Here is a 19,377-nt window from a genome sequence, read left to right as displayed (position 1 = left end):
AACACATGTTCCAACGTTCACCTTTTTAACGGTTGATTCAATTTGTTGTAGGTGGTAAATCGGCCACTGATGGCGCTTCAATAGATTTTGCTTGTGTTTGACATTTACGCACTATCACCATCTGGCAGGTCATTCTGTTTTTTACTCAATCCAAGAACCTGCCTACAAAGTATAAGGGATGTATTTTGGACCACGCGTACCAGGGCTCATATTTTGGACCAGTTCGAAGAATTCTAAAAGCAAAGGATAAGTTTTTTCTCTGAATATCTTCCTAAAGAAAACCCATCAATTTCATAATATTCATTCATTATCATTTTATTCATGTCGTCAATATTCATTATACCTCGCTGGGTCAATATAATTTCTGCATTCTTATATAGTTATCAACAATGCAATAAATTGGTACCAATAATGTCGTAGTCGCATGTTTGTCTTATTCGTGATTTGTTAAATATACTAATTTGTTTGTTCAGCTCAGAGTCTCGTTTAGACAACACCCGCGCAACATATAGAAAGCTTTCCATAACGCGTGTACAAAATACGCACCGTTTTCATATTCAAGTAGAATTTATCTATAGTTCATTATATGTATAAAGATGTGTAAGATTTATGTTTGCAGTACTCATAGGTTTGTGCTAAACAATTTTATGTCATCAGTAGTTAAGACTGGTTGATAATAATGACAGTTGAGTAACATTGCTACATAGGCGGTATTTTCATTGAAGCATTTTACCAACGATTTTCGGTGAATATTTAAACATCTCAAAAGTTCTAATTAAAATCTAATCCAATATGTTAAAATAATCACAAATTTCATAAACTTCATGAATCAATGATAAAACATCCGATGACATGGTATTTCCTGTGGTGGTAAATGTAGGATTGCAATAGATATTCATCTGATAGGATCTGTATTTCTGTATAAAACTTTGTAGAAGAGCTCGGACTGAAGGCTGGTGGTTAAGGTATTAGAAATTGATATGTCGTATATATTCGATTCACTCTGCGACGTATGCGTTTAGCAAAGTTAAATAAACCGGCTTTGAGCGTAGTACAGTTTTCGTAGACGCAAACCATGGGAAGGGAACTGTTCGAATGGTTGAAATATTTCGTTGAGCTATGAAACTGAAAATGGGCGAGATGCATACGAGCAACATAATAAAATAGAAATAAAAGAACGAAAGAAATAATTTTACAAGGCATTTATTTGTTCCTATAAAGTACACTTATAACATACTGGAAATTATAATACAAGATCTTGTTCCTTCTGTACAGCCATATGCAGATATTTTAGTATAGTTGGGCATCGATACATCTATCATACATATAGAACATTAATTCCACCGAAAAAATATGTTGAAAGTAATTTCAGACGGAAGTGCCTCAAAAGAAGCCGCAAAATATTTTCCATAAATACTACGATGTGGCTTACGAGCTGCTCGTTGCGTAAATGTTTGATATTTATCGTTTATAACACTGATCAGAATGTGCAGTTTCGCTCTGAAAACAGAAGTTTATTTGAATACGTTTTTGTATTTATGTACAGCTATCTACATATGAAGCACTTAAACTAATCCGCACTACGAACGAATATTTACATTGAACAATTTATTCCAGTTGACTCCGTATCTGTGTGCTTCACTAAGTACAGTCAGCGTTTCCCTAAATGATCGAAATGTTTCCCACCTAATAAAAAATAACTTCATGAGGCTAGCTAAAAAGGGCCATTCTAAATGGAAAAATCAACAGAAATTTTCGTTTCTTACACGGAATCAACTTCTCCACAATGGATCATGTCCTAAATCATTAAGATTCCAATATTATTAGTTTATAGCTTTTTGCTGTGTGGTTTGTATAATTTACACATTGATCACAATACTCGAATAAATTTCAACTAATGTATCTCTACTGCTCAAAAGCAGCTCAAACACAGGTTCTTCAGTTATCTTAATTTACGATCTAGTCGGGTAAATGTGTGGTATGTTAAGTACCGTAATGAACTTTCATCTCCAGTTTCGATAGTTTTGATCATTATAACATGGCTTTGCGCTTACTCCGCTCTACTAAACCATTTCATATTTTGTTTGAAAGAAAAGGTGGTGTTTGTCTTTGTGCACTTAACGGTAGGATGCGAACAGTTTGTATTCTATGCTGCGTGTCTTACTATGTGAGATTTTATCTACTAAATATTTTATTTACTATTGGGTAAGTTTGTTTTGTTTTTAGTACTACTACTACGGTATATTGGAATACGTTTGTATGGTGTTTGATTCAAGTTCTCCATATGATTTCTAGACTTTGTCTTAACTTTGTTAAGTGCTAAAGCAATGTTCCTTCGACCTCTTATTCCGATTCCTATTCATTTCTATCAAAGATATACAGACATATGTGGATGAAGCTTTTAAAGCTGCGTGTTCATATCTATTTTGATAATCTATTTTCAACTTACACTTGCTCGTTGGATTTAGTGATTTTTTCAATAGGTTTTTTAGTTTTTTCAGAGAAATCAATATTTTGGAGGGATACAAATGGTTCAATTAAGAAAACTAAGTCGAAGCATTGGTTAAGTGCCCATACATACATTCACATAGCCACAGATATAATCTGAGTTCGTTAAGTTGTATAAAACTTGACTGTGAGAGGTCCATGATGTCCGATTTAGCTGTGAATGTTTCTCAAAATACGCCATGAGAGGACAAGCTTTGATTTGTATTTCAGTTCTCCACCTGTGTCTTGTGAATTCTGCACATTTCGTGAAACGTGGGAGTACATCCGTGAATAACGTGTAAAACTGCCACAACTTCGGGTTCTACATTCATTTTTCATTTTTAAATTGAATAATGTTTCTTTCGACCTGTACTGTATTCACAAATCTCAATTCAAGCCAATCAAGCCGTTCAAAATCCTAGCCATTTGGTTGAAATTCGACTGAGTTATATAGTCTGGGGAGACGACAAAAGGGATAAATGTCCAAAAAAAAAATTCTCCCTTTCAAGAGTGCACAGAATTTGGCCGTCGATCTGAATAAAAGATTGCGTTTATAATTCAGAGCTGTGAAATACAACTCAATGCTCAACACAAGTAAGATCTTTCTTTTTTAAATGGAATCGTTTGTACACCTCCATATTCCATTGGGTTTCCTTCCTGTAACTACATTCCCTAACACGCGCATCCCCCATATATTCCGCATTCAATAAGGGAATAAAAATAAATGCTATCAGAATGTTTGAGTAGTTTCGAGTAAGTACCGTTCCCTATCCGATAGATCACATCCATATCATCCTCCCCACCCCCGGCATCATCCTTCGTCAACAAACTACTATCTGCGGCTTCACAATTCCTAACAAAAAAAATCCTAATCCTAACACTGCGTTCAAGCACCATTTGCGTCCTCAGCCCGCCACCCGCTCGCCAGGTTTCACAAGTGCACCTGAAAACTTTGCGCCGGGGGTTTCGGGGGCGAAATGAACGGGTTCGTGCTGTGGATCTCCGGTTTGGCCACATCGGACACCCACTCGGCGTCGAAGGGATCGGCCGCGTTCAGCGACTTTGTCCGCGAATGCAGCGAAGGAGCACGCCTCGGCGATGGGGACACATTCTTCACTATCTGGCCGAGCCACTGTTCCGGGTTCGGTAGCGGGGAGGCCGTTTCCACCGGGACCACCTTCTGCGGGGAGGAACCGGTGCCAGCCGATAGTATGCTGTTGGATGCGATGGAATTGGAGCCGGTGAGCGTGGAGCTGTAAGAAAGGTCTACCGTTTGCTGTTTGATCGGGGAAACTGACCGAGGAGGAATCGTTGGTTGCGTGAGCGAGTTTGAGCTGGGTGCGAAGACAGGCGGTAGCGGATTGACGACGGTGGTTGCATCGGGATCGTGCGGACTAGTCGTGGACGACGTAATGAGTTGGTAGCTTCCTACGATTGCTGAACCGGTGGCGGTAGTTGTGGAGGTGGTCGCTATATTGTTTGCTACTTTGTTTAAATAGAAGTCGTCCGTATCGTTTCGAGTGAGTAAAGATAGACCTTGACTAAGTTCCTGGCAGAGTTGACTAACGGTATCCGTTGGCGGTTGGGGCGAGATTTCTGGAATCGGTGAAACGGTCGTTCGATGCGGGGTAGTTGGCTCGAGGAAGGCTCGTTGTCTTTCAGCATTGGACGGAAGATCGTTGATTCTGAGCGACATTTGCCGTTTGAAGGGAGAAGCCGTGCCAATCTGTGTGAAACCCCGGAAGCTACCCTGACGTTCCAGCATCGAAGGTGTAGCATGTGGTCGTTCAATAGCAAATGGATTGAAAGCTTTGGATGCGTTGTTGTTCTGTGTGGGAGCAACCACGGCAGTATCGGCATTGGCCAGTCTCTCCGTCATCGTTTGCTGACGGAACGAACCAGTCCTGGTGAAGGTCGAGTTCTTCATGTCGAACGTCATCGTAACGCCACACTCCTTGTCACGACGCTGTTTCCGCTCTAAACAAACGGCGAACGCACAGCCAACGGCGTGTGAGAGACGTTCGCCGGTATCTTTGCTCGCCAGAAAGCCGTGGCACATCCACCGACGGGTCGTACCATCCCGGCAGATATAGCTGAAGCCGCGATCCGTGTTGCGATCCGGAGCGCAGAAGCTCACCTTCTCGATGGTTTGATCCACAATCAGTCCCTTGGTGTCTTCCTCGACCACCCGAAGCCCATCTCCGCTCACGTGAAGCTGAGCACGAATTGCACGTCTCCGGGAGTTCTGAAATAGAAAAGGGAAGTTTAGTATCTACATTCACAGGCGATTTTAAAGATCAACATTAATGCAAATGTTACAAATGTGTGATCACTATCCTTCTCACTAGTAGCCGAGAACAATGAAATCCATAAGATCTATCTGTAGCCTTTGTAAAAAATGGGCTCCATGACTTACGATAGCCAGTCATCATTAATAAGGCTAACACATCGATAAAATTCTGATCGATAAACGGGCCTTTCTGACATTTTCCATACACAATAGTCATTTTTAACCTTCTGTCTGTGCTCAAAAAAACTTACGTTGTCTGTGCTCTGGGGTCAAATTGATTTAAATTGAAATTGCTATAACTTTTTTAATGTTTGGCCAATTTTCGATTTTTGGAGCTGTTTTGAAAGATTATTTAATCATCTTTCAGGTTATTACAGAAGATTGACTATAGGTGGCCGGGTACATCGCGAAGAGAGGTTTTTGTGAAAAAGGATACAAAAACAGTGATTTTTCATGATTATTTTACCTATATCTCAAAATCCTACCCATTTTGAACTGCATTTTTTTAAAAATGCTATGCAGGAAGGCATGTGCTTTGGCATGAGGCGTTGATAAGTTTAGAACTCGGCCGCCATGTGGTGGTATATGTGAATTCATCATTTTAGACTACTCAAGATATTCCGATATATAGAATTCTCCTCAGTGTAAATATTCTAACCGCACAAATTAAAAAATGGGAAGAAGTGCTCATAATGAGCACCGCTTTGTAGTGCTAGACATCCTGAACAATGTTGCCGAATACAACTTGGGTGTAGGTATGAGGGATCTCAAGCTAAAGCAATATTTCATATATGCAAGAATATTGCAAGTACACTAGCGCCGCCTATTTGTAAATTTCCTTATTATTTATTCCGTCACATGACAGTCTATTCCCACCAGACGAACTTTGTTACAGACGTCATCTTTACAAATTTCAAAATTGTGCGATAAGAATATTTACAATGAGGAAAATTCCATATATCGAATCTAAAATAATGAATTCAAATATACCGCCACCTAGCGACCAAGCGCTAAACTAATCAATGCCTCATGTCAAAGCAGACGCCTTCCTGCATAACCTTTTTGAAAAGGTGCAGTTCAAAATGGGCAAGATTTTCAGATATAAGTAAAATAAGCATGAAAAATCACCTTTTTTACGAAAACCCCTCCCCGCGAAGTACCCGCCTACCTGTAGTCAATCTTTGGTAACGACCTGAAAGATGGTAAAATTATCTTTCGAAACAGCTCCAAAAATCCAAAATTGGCCAAACATTAAAATAGTTATAGCAATTTCAATTTGGGGTCAATTTGACCCCAGAGCACAGACAACGTAAGTTTTTTGAAAAAAGGACACTGTAGAGCATATTTTCAAGATTTTTCAAGCGAGTTTTACCAAACTACCAAAAATTAGGAGAATCAGTTGAAAACTAAAAATATGGCAGCCACTCAAAGTGGCCTGGGGTCATATTGACCCCAGAGCACAGTCAAAAGGTTAAAGATCAAATTCTCGACTTCCATATGATGGAACTCGGAGCGGTTAACGAAGAAAATGCACAAACAAATTGCAAACAAAGCGGGACCGTCAATGACACTGTGCAAAATACACTAAGTATTAGGGCAGTAGTTCAGCAACTTGCCGCCATTGTCTAGTTCATGAGTGGCAAGAACAATATCAGCATAGAGCTGAAGCTCCGGCACTCTGAAGAACTAGCCGGAGCCATTAAGTGACATGGCTGACAAGCCTAAACCAGGCTCTAATAGAACAAAACGGCACGCTCTAAGAGGACCGGAAGGACAGCTGGAAGCCAAAAGGATAATAATCCCCAATGGTAATGGTAGGCCCGCAGCTCTGACAAACCAAACGACAGAACGAAACAGATGCTCAAACTTACCAAAAGAGGAAAGCAGAGAACGAAGATGTCGCATGTTATCCACGTCCGACATAACGAAAGCACACGAGGGCCGGAAGCCACTGGCAGTCCCTGGCTGATGGTGGATAAGAGGAAAGTCAAGGGTATGGATTATCTGAAGCGATTTTTAAAAAAATAGGGGCAGAGGGGAGGCTTTGTTGCTCAAGACGAATAAGGACAAGTACGTGAAAATCCTCAAGTCGAGTGCAGAGAAGCTCTCGTTGTTTGGAGATGATGTCCGCAGTATTAGACGCACCAGGGTGGGGATGGTCACGGTGTTTAAGAGTGGAGCCCAGACTTACGGCGCGGCGTCGTCTCCATTGGCATTGGCATTGGGACAAGGTGCCGAGGTGCCTGATATGGGCGCATCCACAAATTACGTAACGCTTCAAGGGGGGAGGGGGTTGTCCGAAGTGTGACAATCCAAAACAAAAATTTTAAATGATTCATACAAAAAGTATGACATAGGAGGGAGGGGGTTGAAAATAGACAATTTTTGCGTAACGTAATTAACGGATCTTCCCTATGTGCCAGCAAAAAAAAACAGGCACGCAACCACGCCATGGCAGGAACGGATTGTCCGTTTAGCGGAAGTATTGGCTTGAGAAATGGATTGCGAGTGATTTGACTATGCGTCCAATTTGGGAATCTCGAGCTCGTTCAGTAGCCGGTAGGTTGCGAAGCCCGACGGAGGTCCTTCGTAGCTTAGTTGGTTAAAGCACCAGTCTAGCGTACTGTAGGGTCATGGGTTCGAGTCCCATCGAAGGGAAAGTGGTTACCTCCAATACATTTTCCAAATCAATATCTTCCACATAACGTAAATATTCACATATGAGTTTTCATAACATTGTAAATTAACGTCCAAGTCGGGTGGTTTAATCCCCGGAAATAGGCAATTACCTTTGATTGAACTGGATAAAAGATACCAAGTAATGCAGCTGAATCTTAACCACTACCGTCGTGTGGGGCTACTTTTGATTCCGGGGGCTACTTTGGATTTTTGATTTTCCAAAAAAACTAAACGAAAAAAATAACAAATTTGAAACAGAAAGTTGCCATCAATTTATCAACAAGGCACCCGGATGGTGATAATGGCAATTTGAGAGTAGCTTACGTTATAATTCTTGTTTCAAAATGTCCAAAGTAGCCCCCGATTTGTCAAAAGAAGCCCCGCACGACGGTACGCAGCTACTCAGAAGCTACTGTGGCGGCCGGTATATGGATGACTGGTCGGTATCAAGTTCAGGAAGTAATTCCGACACTCCTGGATAGACTCGTTGCATGGTTTTCGTCGTATCTGTCTGGCAGAATATTGCGAGTTCAGTATGTAGCTGGTGCTTCCTCACCATTCACCAGCTAATCTGGTGTCCCACGCAAGAAAGCAATTTATGACCGTAGCTGTTTGTTATATTTTTCAATGACGCGGCAGCTTCTCTTGGATTTAGATGCAAGCTGATTTATGCGGATGATCTAAAAATATACATGATCGTGCACAGCATTGAAGACTGCACTCATCTGCAAACGCTGGTCAATATGTTTGCCCTCTGGTATCAAGAAAATAAGCTTGTGATCAGTGTTTCGAAATGTGCGGCTATGACTTTCCATCGTTCTAAAGATCCGATAACATTTGATTACCACATAGATAACTGCTGCCTCAAGAAGGTGGATCATATAACAGATCTTGGCATTGTGTTGGACCCAAAGCTCAGCTTTCACTAACATTATACGTCGATTATTTACCAGGCTTATCGTTAACTTGGATTCGTTGCTAAAATTGCACTATATTGTTCCCTTGTAGGGCCAATTCTCGAAAACTCATCCATTGTATGGGCACCGACGTAACATGAAATTTGAGAATCGAGCGTGTCCAAAAACGATTCATCTGGCTCGCATTGAGACATCTTCCGTGGAGGGACCCCGCACTTCTCCCTGCGTATCCTGATAGATGCCAATTGCTTGGTCTTGATACCTTGGATCGGCGACGGAAAATCGTTTATTGCGAAATTTCTGAACGGTGAAATCGATTGCTGCCCCTCTTCTCTCGGCGATTGGTTTCCACGTACCTGGAAGAATGCTTAGAAGGCAGACTTTGCTGCATACAGGATTTCATTGCACTGCATTAGGTTATTGTGCCTTGCAACAAAATGACAACTTTCGTGATCATTTTCCAAGGCTCTCATAGATGTGTAACATTTATCCACAGTACAAATGGTCGGGGTTCAGCCAAACCGCACCAAGCGGCTTTTTGACTGACTTGTAATATTTTGTTCGCACAAGAAACACGGGAATCATTTCATAACAACTCAAACGTATATTTGATGTATGATATCCTCTGTTATAAGGTTGGGGGATATTCGATAAGATTTGCGATCAAAGACGTCCGCTAAACGAAAGTTTGGGCAGAAAAATGGGTTATTTTTTGTTGGCGCTTGGTGTGTTTTGGCAGAACCCCGACCAAATAGCACGTGATTTCAAAGCATTCATTGTCAGAAGAATTTCGTGACCCGCTATGCCTTCGATCCTTGTTCTGTGCCTTAGTGAGTTCAATACTCGAATCGAATACCGTTGTATGGTGTCCGTATCAAGCTACTCGGATCGCTAGGATCGAAGCAATTCAACGCAAATTCGTCAGATTTGCTTTACGTGGTCTTCCCTGGCGTGATCCTTTGAATTTGCCACGATATGAAGATCGCTGTAGACTTCTTGGAATCGAAACCATTTGAGCAAAGAAAGAAAGGCTCACAAGCTGTATTCTTTGCAAAAATACTATAAGGAGAGATCGATTCGCCGACCACCTTGTCTCAGCTGAGCCTATATGCTGCGGAGTGGATCCTTTGACAACGAGAGTTTCTAAGACCAGGAACACCGAATATGGATTACATGCATTGGCGTAACTACAGGGGGCTATAGCCCCACCTAGGACCAAATTAGCCCCCCGCCCCTAGAATTGTGTTTACTTTGCATTAAAATTGCTCACATCTAGCTCTCTGGTCACATGAAGGCGTAACTGTAAGCAATGAATTCTCTCCATCATATCTCTACGAGCTAGTTGAATCTATTTTATCAAGTTTTCAAACCTTGAACAATTGTTATGTTTCGCTTGATTCTCCAGCACCAGAAATTATCACTTAAGGTAATGTAAGTAGGAACAGTAATTTTGAGCTGATTCAATGCTGATTGAAAAAATAGTAGAAGAAACAGACTGACAAAACCAACACCATTTTTGAGATTTTGATTGACTGATGAAAATTCAAGGGAAATATTTACTGAATCTTAATATTTATTCAAACTACGTATTTTTTTTGGCAAATTGTTTTAGATTCAAAGAGACATAGGATGCTTTGATTACCGGAAACTTATTGGCCAAGTCTGATTTCTGATTTTCAATGAATTCATGCAGCAAATGATCAATCCTTTAATATTTTTAAGTTATTTTCAGAATAATTACTTGGCGACTGTGGATACATAACGGATCGTGTGATTTTCGGCTGTTGCAGTCTTGTAACGCAGCGAAAATAAGTTTATTTCTACATCTGACGGTTCGGTAATTTATTTTACCTTTTTCAAGGAATAGATGTACACTGGATTCTGTTTTTACACGATCTACATTTTCTACATTACATTAATTACCATGTGATTTTTCTTTGATTCATTTGTAATTTTTTGAAACATATTGCAAAGATATTGGTGGAAAATTGAAGTCACACGATCAAAATTACGGGTGAAAAAAATCGTGTAAAACAGAATCCTGTGTACAAAAAAAAATCTTCCAATCCTTGAAAAAGGTAAAATAAATTATCGAAACCGTCGGATGCTGAATGAACTCGTTTTTGCTGCGTTACAAAACTGCAACAGCCAAAAACTACACGTTTTTCAGAGTTTTGGGAATATTTTTTACTACCCCGAACGTGTGATCTTTAGCTTTGTGACATGGTCCCAAAAGATGCATGGCCTTTCTAAAAAGATCATCAAGGCATGCCCAGAGATTTCAGGGAGAGGCAACAACAAAAATTTAAATGTGAAAGAAATTGTAATTCTTTCTGATGGATTTATTGCTAAGTTCCTTCAAAACGTACAAAACGAGAGTCCTAAGACATCTCTACATTTTTTAAGTCAGCGCTGAACCTCGATGAACATTATTTGTAATATTAAGTCGTCAATGGATCTGTTGAAATAGCTGTATGCCAGTTTGCGAACAGTATACATGAATTGGGTCGAGTGTTGAGCGAGAACGATAACTTTTTTGTGTTTTGACTTTAAAAATAGACAAAAAATTAGCCCCCCTAGAATTTTTCGTTAGTTACGCCAATGATTACATGACCCAATTAGGTTTATTTCAAGGAGCTTCAACGAACTCTTCGACTTCAACATATCTGCTGCAACTTTCAAACATAGACTTCAAGTCAGTCGACATGGACCAGAAGGTGAGTGAATGTCCAGTCCATACACCTCAATAGTGCAGAATTTTTCTATTTTGGTTTTTTTTCTCAATTGCCACGGACTTCATCAATGACGGGACGAGACTAGAACTGTGATGAATCAGATGCAGTGATGAGAAATGTCAAAAAAATGTCATGGCATTGCTATTACTAATTTCCTAATAAGTTTTCCTTTCCAAAAGTAATTTACAGCTCGGGGTTTTTGATTAACATGTAGTGCTTAAAAGGTCCTAGGACTTCGTCGAACAGATCATTTTTCTAAATACAAAGTGTGAGCCATTAGAGCGAATTTTAAAAAATGTCACGGAATGTCATGACATTAATGTCATTTGACACTAATTCGGCTCTCACGCCGCCAATATCATATTTATAGAAATTACCTGTTGGAAAAAGTTTCCGGGTCCTTTAAGGAATACATGTTTACTTGGAAAACATAATTGTAAATGACTTGTAAAAAAAAGTTATTAGCAAATTAGTCCCATGACATCGATATGACATTTCCCGTCACTGACAGATGAACTACATGGACTAGGAAGATAAATATTTTATTATGATAAGTGATGTATTCCGTACGTCAAATGCTTTGTATTGTTTTTAGTTTTTGTCTTGTAATTATGTTGAAAAGATGTGAAGTTTTATGCCATATTGAGTTAGCTGAATGGGAAGTCGCTCAACATGGCTTTGCTCCATCATACTTCATTAAGACTGTACAGTCCGATGGAGAAAATACTAAACAAAGAAATAAAGAATCCACCACTAGCTTTTTTATGGAGGTATGTTTTTCTTAGGCGACTATCTGGCGCTTATTTTCCGTTGCGACAAAAAATGAGCAGAGGTGTAGATTTTATTATGAGCAGTACAATATAACCAGCCCATTTCCGCTATGATACGTTTGTTTTCATTGGTTGAAGCAGTTTTCGATTTTGGATACGTGGGTCGGAAGCGGGTCCACGACGTTAGGCATAATTCTACCTTCTACACATCCATTATGCCTAAAGAACTTATGCCCAACGTTCTTTTGCCTACCGGGGTAAAACCGTCGAAAGCCGTTGGTTATTGCAAGAGACCTTAACGAGTGGGCAGTGAAACGAGTCAGCAATTATGAGACAGGACAAATCCTACAAGAGGCTCTAGCCAAACTTGACGTGATACTCGCCAAAAACGTCGAGACAGCTAGTACGTTTTTAAGGAACGGTGTGGAGTCGATTATTGACGTAACATTATGTAGTCTTGGGTTAACCAGTGACATTACCTGGAGATTGACTGCATGTTTCATACGTAGAGACCACTTGTCAGTCCGTTATGAGGTTAGCCATGGCGTAAACAACGTTACTTGGACCAATACCCACCAAGCCCATAGGAGGAAGATGTCATACTTGAGGAAACCCTCACCGCAGCCCTTAGGCTAAAGGACAACACCTTAGATATTCTTCCGAAACAAGCTTCGCTAGAACAAGTGAAGGAAGTTATAGAGTTTGAGCTTAAGCTCTAAATGGTAGATGTTCGAAACATTCAACTGCACAACTTGAGAAACTGTGTACTCATCGAGTTTAACTATGCTGGTTTGGCATAACGGTTGCAAAAAGAGCATAGCCTCCGACGCACATTCCGATAGCAGGGTTTGAAGCATTATATCCCTATATATGTAGATCCCAAGTAACATTTCAAGTTTTATTCCGCTCTAGGGATGGTTTTCAATATCGAATTATAAGACCTAATATACCACTTGACAACCTTCTGATGACCACTATTATAAGAGTAAGATAAGGCCAAATGGCCCTCTCTTGATTACCATTATAAAGCGGGAGCAGGCCATTTGGCATAAAGTCATTTGGCATAACGCCATTTGGCATAAGGTCATTTGGCCTAAAGGCCATTTGGCATAACGGTCATTTGGCATAACGGACATTTGGCATAATTGTAACCAACGTCAAAAGTGAGGGTCTTTTGGCATAACGGACATTTGGCATAATTTTTCTTTGCGTTCGCTAAATGGTGACTAAGTGGTGCGGGAAACACCCCGGAATAGTAAATATAACACCCGTCGTTAACAATATTAAAAAGACATTGTCCTCTCGTGGAAAGAATGCATTTGCAATGCAAAAGTAGGTGTATTCCCGGATTAGAGCAGTGGTGGATATAATCTCCTCTTTAAAAGAAGGCGTGTTGCCGGATTATGGCAATGAAGGATGTGATCCCTTCTTTAAAAGTAGGTGCTTGCCCGGATTATGGCAATGGAGGATATGATCTCTTCTTTAAAACTAGGCGCTTGCCCGGATTAAGGTCATGGTGGATCCGATCCCTTCTTTAAAGGTAAGCGCTTGCATGGATTATGGCAATGGATGAAGTGATCCCTTCTTTAAAAGTAGGCACTTTCCCGGATTATGACGATGGTGGATGTGATTCCTTCTTTAAAAGTAGGCGCTTACCCGGATTGAGGCAACAGTGGATGTGATTCCTTATTTAAAAGAAGGCGCTTGCCCGGATTGAGGCAATGGTGGATGTGATTCCTTATTTAAAAGAAGGCGCTTGCCCGGATTGAGGCAATGGTGGATGTGATCCCTTCTTTAAAAGTAGGCACTTGTCCGGATTATGACAATGGTTGACGTGATTCCTTCTTTGAAGGTAGGCGCTTGTCCGGATTATGACAATGGTGGATGTGATGTCTTCTTTAAAAGAAGACGTTTGCCCGGATTAAGGCAATGGTGGAAGTGATCCCTTCTTTAAGAGTAGGCGCATGTCCGGATTAAGACCATGGTGGATGCGATCCCTTCTTTAAAAGTAGGCGCTTGCATGGATTATGGCAATGGAGGATGTGATCCCTTCTTTAAAAGTAGGCACTTTCCCGGATTATGACAATGGTGGATGTGATTCCTTCTTTAAAAGTAGGCGGATTAGTAGGCCCGGATTGAGGCAATGGTGGATGTGATTCCTTATTTAAAAGAAGGCGCTTGCCCGGATTGAGGCAATGGTTGACGTGATTCCTTCTTTAAAAGAAGGTGCTTGTTAGGTGTGGTGTAGGTGTGTGGCCTGAATTGTGGCAATGCAATGGTGGATGTGATCCCTTCTTTATAAGTAGGCGCTTGTCGGGAATAAATCAATGGTAGATGTGATCTCTTCCCCGAAAAGCACAATTCAGATTGATTTGGTTGCAATAACTCATATGTGACTTGATTGATTTTAGTAACTCGTCTACGACAAGTGTGTTGCTTGAGTTTTTAAAGTTAGGCGCTTACCCGCATTAAGGCAATGGTGGATTTGATCCGGTCTTACGGCGCATGCTCGGATTGAAGCAATGGTGGGTGTAATCCCTATTTTAAAAGTAGGCATGTGGCCGGAATAAGTCATTGATGGATGTGATCCCTCTCTCGGAAGTAATTCTGCCGTTTTGTTATTTCGTTCTCCCGGAAATGTCTACCATCAATCTAAATTTATCGGAAAGCAGCCCCGACCTACTTTATCTACGCTAAACATTACATGAAATATCGCTTTCGCTTTCACAGCTCGAAATTATGCCAAATGTCCGTTATGCCAAATGACCCACTCTTTTCTTACAGTTCAAAATTATGCCAAATGTCCGTTATGCCACAGATAACAGATATTGAAGCTTGAACAAATTTTATTGAAAATCCTGTGTAAACTTTTGAATTGATATACGTTGGCCCACTACTGCCATCTACTCAAGTGATTGCGGCAGTACCTAAGGATGCAGCTGAATTACAGCCGTCGAACGCAGCCAATGCATTTGACAGCCGCATTCGGGCTGCGTTTTCAATAACAATGATCCTTGCGCCATCTCCAATCGATTGCCAAACGCGGTCCCAATTTAAAATACATTTGAATTAACAATTTGTGTACTTGGGCTCACTGGTGACTGCCGAAAATGACACCAGCAGAGAAATTCGGAGACGCATAGTGGCTGGAAATCGTACGTACTTTGACTCCGCAAGACGCTCCGATCGAATAGAGTTCGCCGCCGTACCAAACTGACAATCTACAAAACGCTCATTAGACCGGTAGTCCTCTACGGACACGAGACCTGGACGATGCTCGTGGAGGACCAACGCGCACTTGGAGTTTTCGAAAGGAAAGTGCTGCGTACCATCTATGGTGGGGTGCAGATGGCGGACGGTACGTGGAGGAGGCGAATGAACCACGAATTGCATCAGCTGTTGGGAGAACCATCCATCGTTCACACCGCGAAAATCGGACGACTGCGATGGGCCGGGCACGTAGCCAGAATGTCGGACAGTAACCCGGTGAAAATGGTTCTCGACAACGATCCGACGGGCACAAGAAGGCGAGGTGCGCAGCGGGCAAGGTGGATCGATCAGGTGGAAGATGACTTGCGGACCCTCCGTAGCCTGCGTGGTTGGCGACGTGTAGCCATGGACCGAGCCGAATGGAGAAGACTCTTATATACCGCACAGGCCACTTCGGCCTTAGTCTGAATAAATAATAATTGAATTAACGGTTGCGGATGTGTACACACGTATGGTATGCCAGCCTCAATATCTGTTATCTGTGGTTATGCCAAATGACCATTATGCCGAATGGCCTTTATGCCAAATGACCTTATGCCAAATGACTTTATGCCAAATGACCCAGACCCCTATAAAGCAATTATAAGAGTATATAAAAATCCGTTTTAAGCCGCCCGTTGCCTATGCTGAGCAAGAATCCCAAATTTTGTAGCTAGAATCCCAAATTATATTGGAAAACCTTCAAGTACGACACCTGCCTTCATGACGGTTCCTGAATGTGCCAGAATAATACCGACTTCCTTCTACATTAAGCAGTTTCTAATTTTTTTTTCCACTCGGCTTCTAAATATTCATCTTGAAAAAAAATGGAAGAAATTTCTTCAAAAAATAAAATTGATTCAAAATTCTAATTTATTTTCACAATTGATCATAATTGAGAAAAACGGAATAATATTTTCTAAATATTCTGCGAAATTATTCCGAAAGCTTTGAAATCTAAAATAGCTGTAAAATTAGTAAAACTTTTGTCAAAATTTCGCCCTGCCATATTTGCTGTTAAGGTCACTCCTCACGGAATCCAAGTTTCGAAGTGCTCGCGTTTTCGGGGGCACACCACTCGATACGGAGGCGGCGCGCAACTGTCATTTTTGTTTATTTAGCTCTGCTGCGAAAAATAAAAATGAATGTTGCTTCCGTATCCCCCGAAAACGCGAGCACTTTGAAACTTGGATTCCGTGAGGAGTGACCTTAACCCAGCAAAAGTATTTATGCTGGGAGCATTGCTGAAAGTACAGCACAGGAAAATCCAGCAAAATTGATGGTTTCCAGTGAAATAAAATTAGTGTGTACATACGGAAGCAACTGATTAGCAACCATCGAACGCAGCCAATACGACAGCCGATTTGACAGCCACATTTATGCTGCGTTTTACACTGAATTGATCGTCGCGCCATCTCCAAGTATTTTTGCCAATTGTATGCCTAATGTTGAATATTCGAATCATCGGTTTCAGATGGTTAAAGCTTGATCCACTTAGAGTTTGGCCACACGAAATTAGACATTTCTTTGCCGAATAAGTACATAAAAGGTGGTTCAGGTTTTATTATACAGGAATTTAATAAACTTTGAAGGAAAAAATATAGAAAATGATTCATTAGCATTTCGGATTAATGCTCGGACTTTTCTCTCTATACCAGTCGTTATTTTTTTTTTGCACAGTAGAACGATCAACTTAATCTGCCGAGTGCGTGATCTCTCTTGTTCCGGGCAGCAGAACGATCGCGCGGTCGGCCGAATTATTGTGTTCTGCATTGCGCGGCCGGCAATGAAATTAATCAGTTCAGTGCGTGATCTCTCTTGTTTCGAAGCGGGCTTGGTAGTCATATGGCTACTGCTTCTGTCTCATACGCAGGAGGTCGTGGGTTCAATCCCAGGTCCAGGTCCATTCTCCTACTTTGTATCTTTCTCTTTATTTCTCATGTTCTAGCAATCGCTAGAACTGGAAATGGACTTCCATACCGTTTCCATTACTATTCCTATACCTTCAACTTGAGTATTCTATCAGTAATCTGCTAGAATTGGAAATGAACTATAGAGCTCGTTTCCTACATCCAATTAGAAATTCCATCAGTTACCTTCTCCTATCTATCACATTGGCAGCTCGTTAACCTCTGCCTCTCCAACCTAACCCAGAAATTCCAACAAATTCCGCATGAACTCGTGGCAAGTGCAGAGGTATATTCGGCTTGCAGTGGGCGAGTGATTGCATCATCATTTCCTCCCCCTTCCCTATATTGACTTGCATTCTGACGTGGCAGGCGCCAGTATGACCTAACAAATGAGATCACCAGTGCTTGTACATTGAAGATGTGTGCTAGTCCCAAGCAAACATCTGTTGGTTCCCTGTGCAAGAACAGCTGATCTGGTCATAATGGAGTAGCAACTACGAGCAGTCAATCAAGCTCAAGCTCAAGCTCAAGCTCAGTAGAACGATCAACTTAATCTGCCATTTTTCCACACCACTTCTCCATATAAGATGGTTTTCTGATTGTTTTGTACCATTTATCAAGTTTCCCTATGATAATTGCCTAATATTTTTCGTTGGAACGAAAATTTGGGCATTTTGGTGGGTTGATAGTTTTCTCGATAACGTCATTATCATTCGGTTCATACCATTCCATTACATCCCGTCTGTAATGGCAGCTTGTTAAGTCAGGCCAAAACAAAATCGGTAGGCCGTGTGATTGAATGGATGGCAAAAATCTTTTCTGAAGACACTCCTCCTTGTATATTTGCCCATTTATGGTCGCTCCAGTGATGAAAACTTTAGTTTTCTTTCCACAACTGCAGATGCTTTGGCATACCATTCAATTGTGAGCAATCTTGCCTGCATGGACATATTTTAATTTTCCTGGGGCAATACCCTTCTATTTGGCAAGGTAAAACTTGTATCCCAGGAATTGAAAGTCAATTTTAAAATTAATTTCATCGCCCATCAAAATACATCAATTGCATTTCGTCAGAACTTGCTCGACCAGCATTCTTGCGCGATGTTTGGCCACCAGGATCCGTTTCAGGGTCCTGTTGGGACGATTACTGACATCATACGACTTGAAACCTTCGCGCCGACAGATTATTTGTGCTGCGCTGTACGGCGTAGTGAACCTTTCACTAAATCACGCAAGGAAATCCTAAAATGGTTCCGAACTGCTCTGCAGACTTTCACTTGTAGTTTCTGGTCGTATGTTCCATTTCTACGATTGTTTTGTGCTACGCGATCCAGCAATAGTGTTTCCCGATAACGTTTGACAGTTTTTACAGTCAATTTCGTTAATTTTAGTTTTTTGGACTTTGAAATCGTTCCTCCTGACCATGTTGGATTTCCAACGTTAGTGTGCAAAATTTGTTCCCATCTCTCGCGTTCCATTTTCGATAACTTTTGAACGTGAGCATCAATACTGATGAAACTTTCACCATAAATTAAACAAACCTGATAAGAAAATTATTTTGAGCTTTTTAGTGGAATGTTTTCACCTGTCATAAGACGAGTTTATACAATCCCATTGAATTCCACCACTTGATTGTATCTTGACAGATACGTATTTCGACCTCAAAAGTAAGGCCGTCTTCAGTGTCTCGTACTTGACTCGACTATGAGAAGTACGAGACACTGAAGACGGCCTTACTGTTGAGGTCGAAATACGTATCTGTCAAGATACAATCAAGTGGTAGGGAGTCCCATAGCGTAGTTGGCTACACGATCGCCTTTCAAGCGAAGGGTCATGGGTTCGATTCCCAGCCTCTCCACCAAAACCCTTGTCAGTCGCCGGATGCGCAGCCTATGCGGTGACGTATTGGGGTGCACGCTTCACCGTCACGGCTGCCTGATGACGACTGACAACTTGTTCTTCTCGGAGGCATTCCTCCAACGTCACCCGGATAAATGGCAACCGGACAATGCAACGATCATTGGATACACGACATGGACAAAATGAACACAATGGACTCACGACGAGATGGACCAGCAACGACAACAACAATGAATAATGGAAAAATCTAAAAATAGATTCTGTGTGGATTCTGGCTGCAGAATACCACAGTAGATCTCGGCACAGTAGCGGTTAAGTAACTCAGAGTGCCTATCAAATAAAAATAAAGGAATAAAAACAATCAAGTGGTGGAATTCAATGGGATTGTATAAACTCGTCTTATGACAGGTAAACAAACCTTCCGCAACGATGTGATGTATTTTACTTCTCGGTACGTCCACCAGAGGTGCCGCAGTAATT

General features: G+C 41.2%; 1 protein-coding gene across 7 annotated transcripts in view; it reads right to left on the bottom strand.

Annotated features, from left to right (window-relative positions):
• Window positions 1-1,187: 1,187 nt before the first annotated feature.
• LOC134212145 (protein numb) overlaps window positions 1,188-19,377 on the bottom strand; it is a 248,052-nt gene continuing 229,862 nt past the window's right edge. For all 7 annotated transcript variants that reach the window (XM_062689742.1, XM_062689736.1, XM_062689737.1 and 4 more), the window contains one exon: window positions 1,188-4,732. In XM_062689742.1, coding sequence (XP_062545726.1) covers window positions 3,419-4,732 — 1,314 coding nt within the window. In that variant the 3' untranslated portion in view covers window positions 1,188-3,418. The remainder of the gene's footprint in view (window positions 4,733-19,377) is intronic.

This window comes from Armigeres subalbatus, chromosome 2 (genome assembly GCF_024139115.2).
Source record: "Armigeres subalbatus isolate Guangzhou_Male chromosome 2, GZ_Asu_2, whole genome shotgun sequence".
In the NCBI taxonomy this organism is placed as follows: domain Eukaryota; kingdom Metazoa; phylum Arthropoda; class Insecta; order Diptera; family Culicidae; genus Armigeres; species Armigeres subalbatus.
Note: the sequence above shows the minus strand (reverse complement) of the source record. Positions and strands in the feature narration are given on the sequence as shown.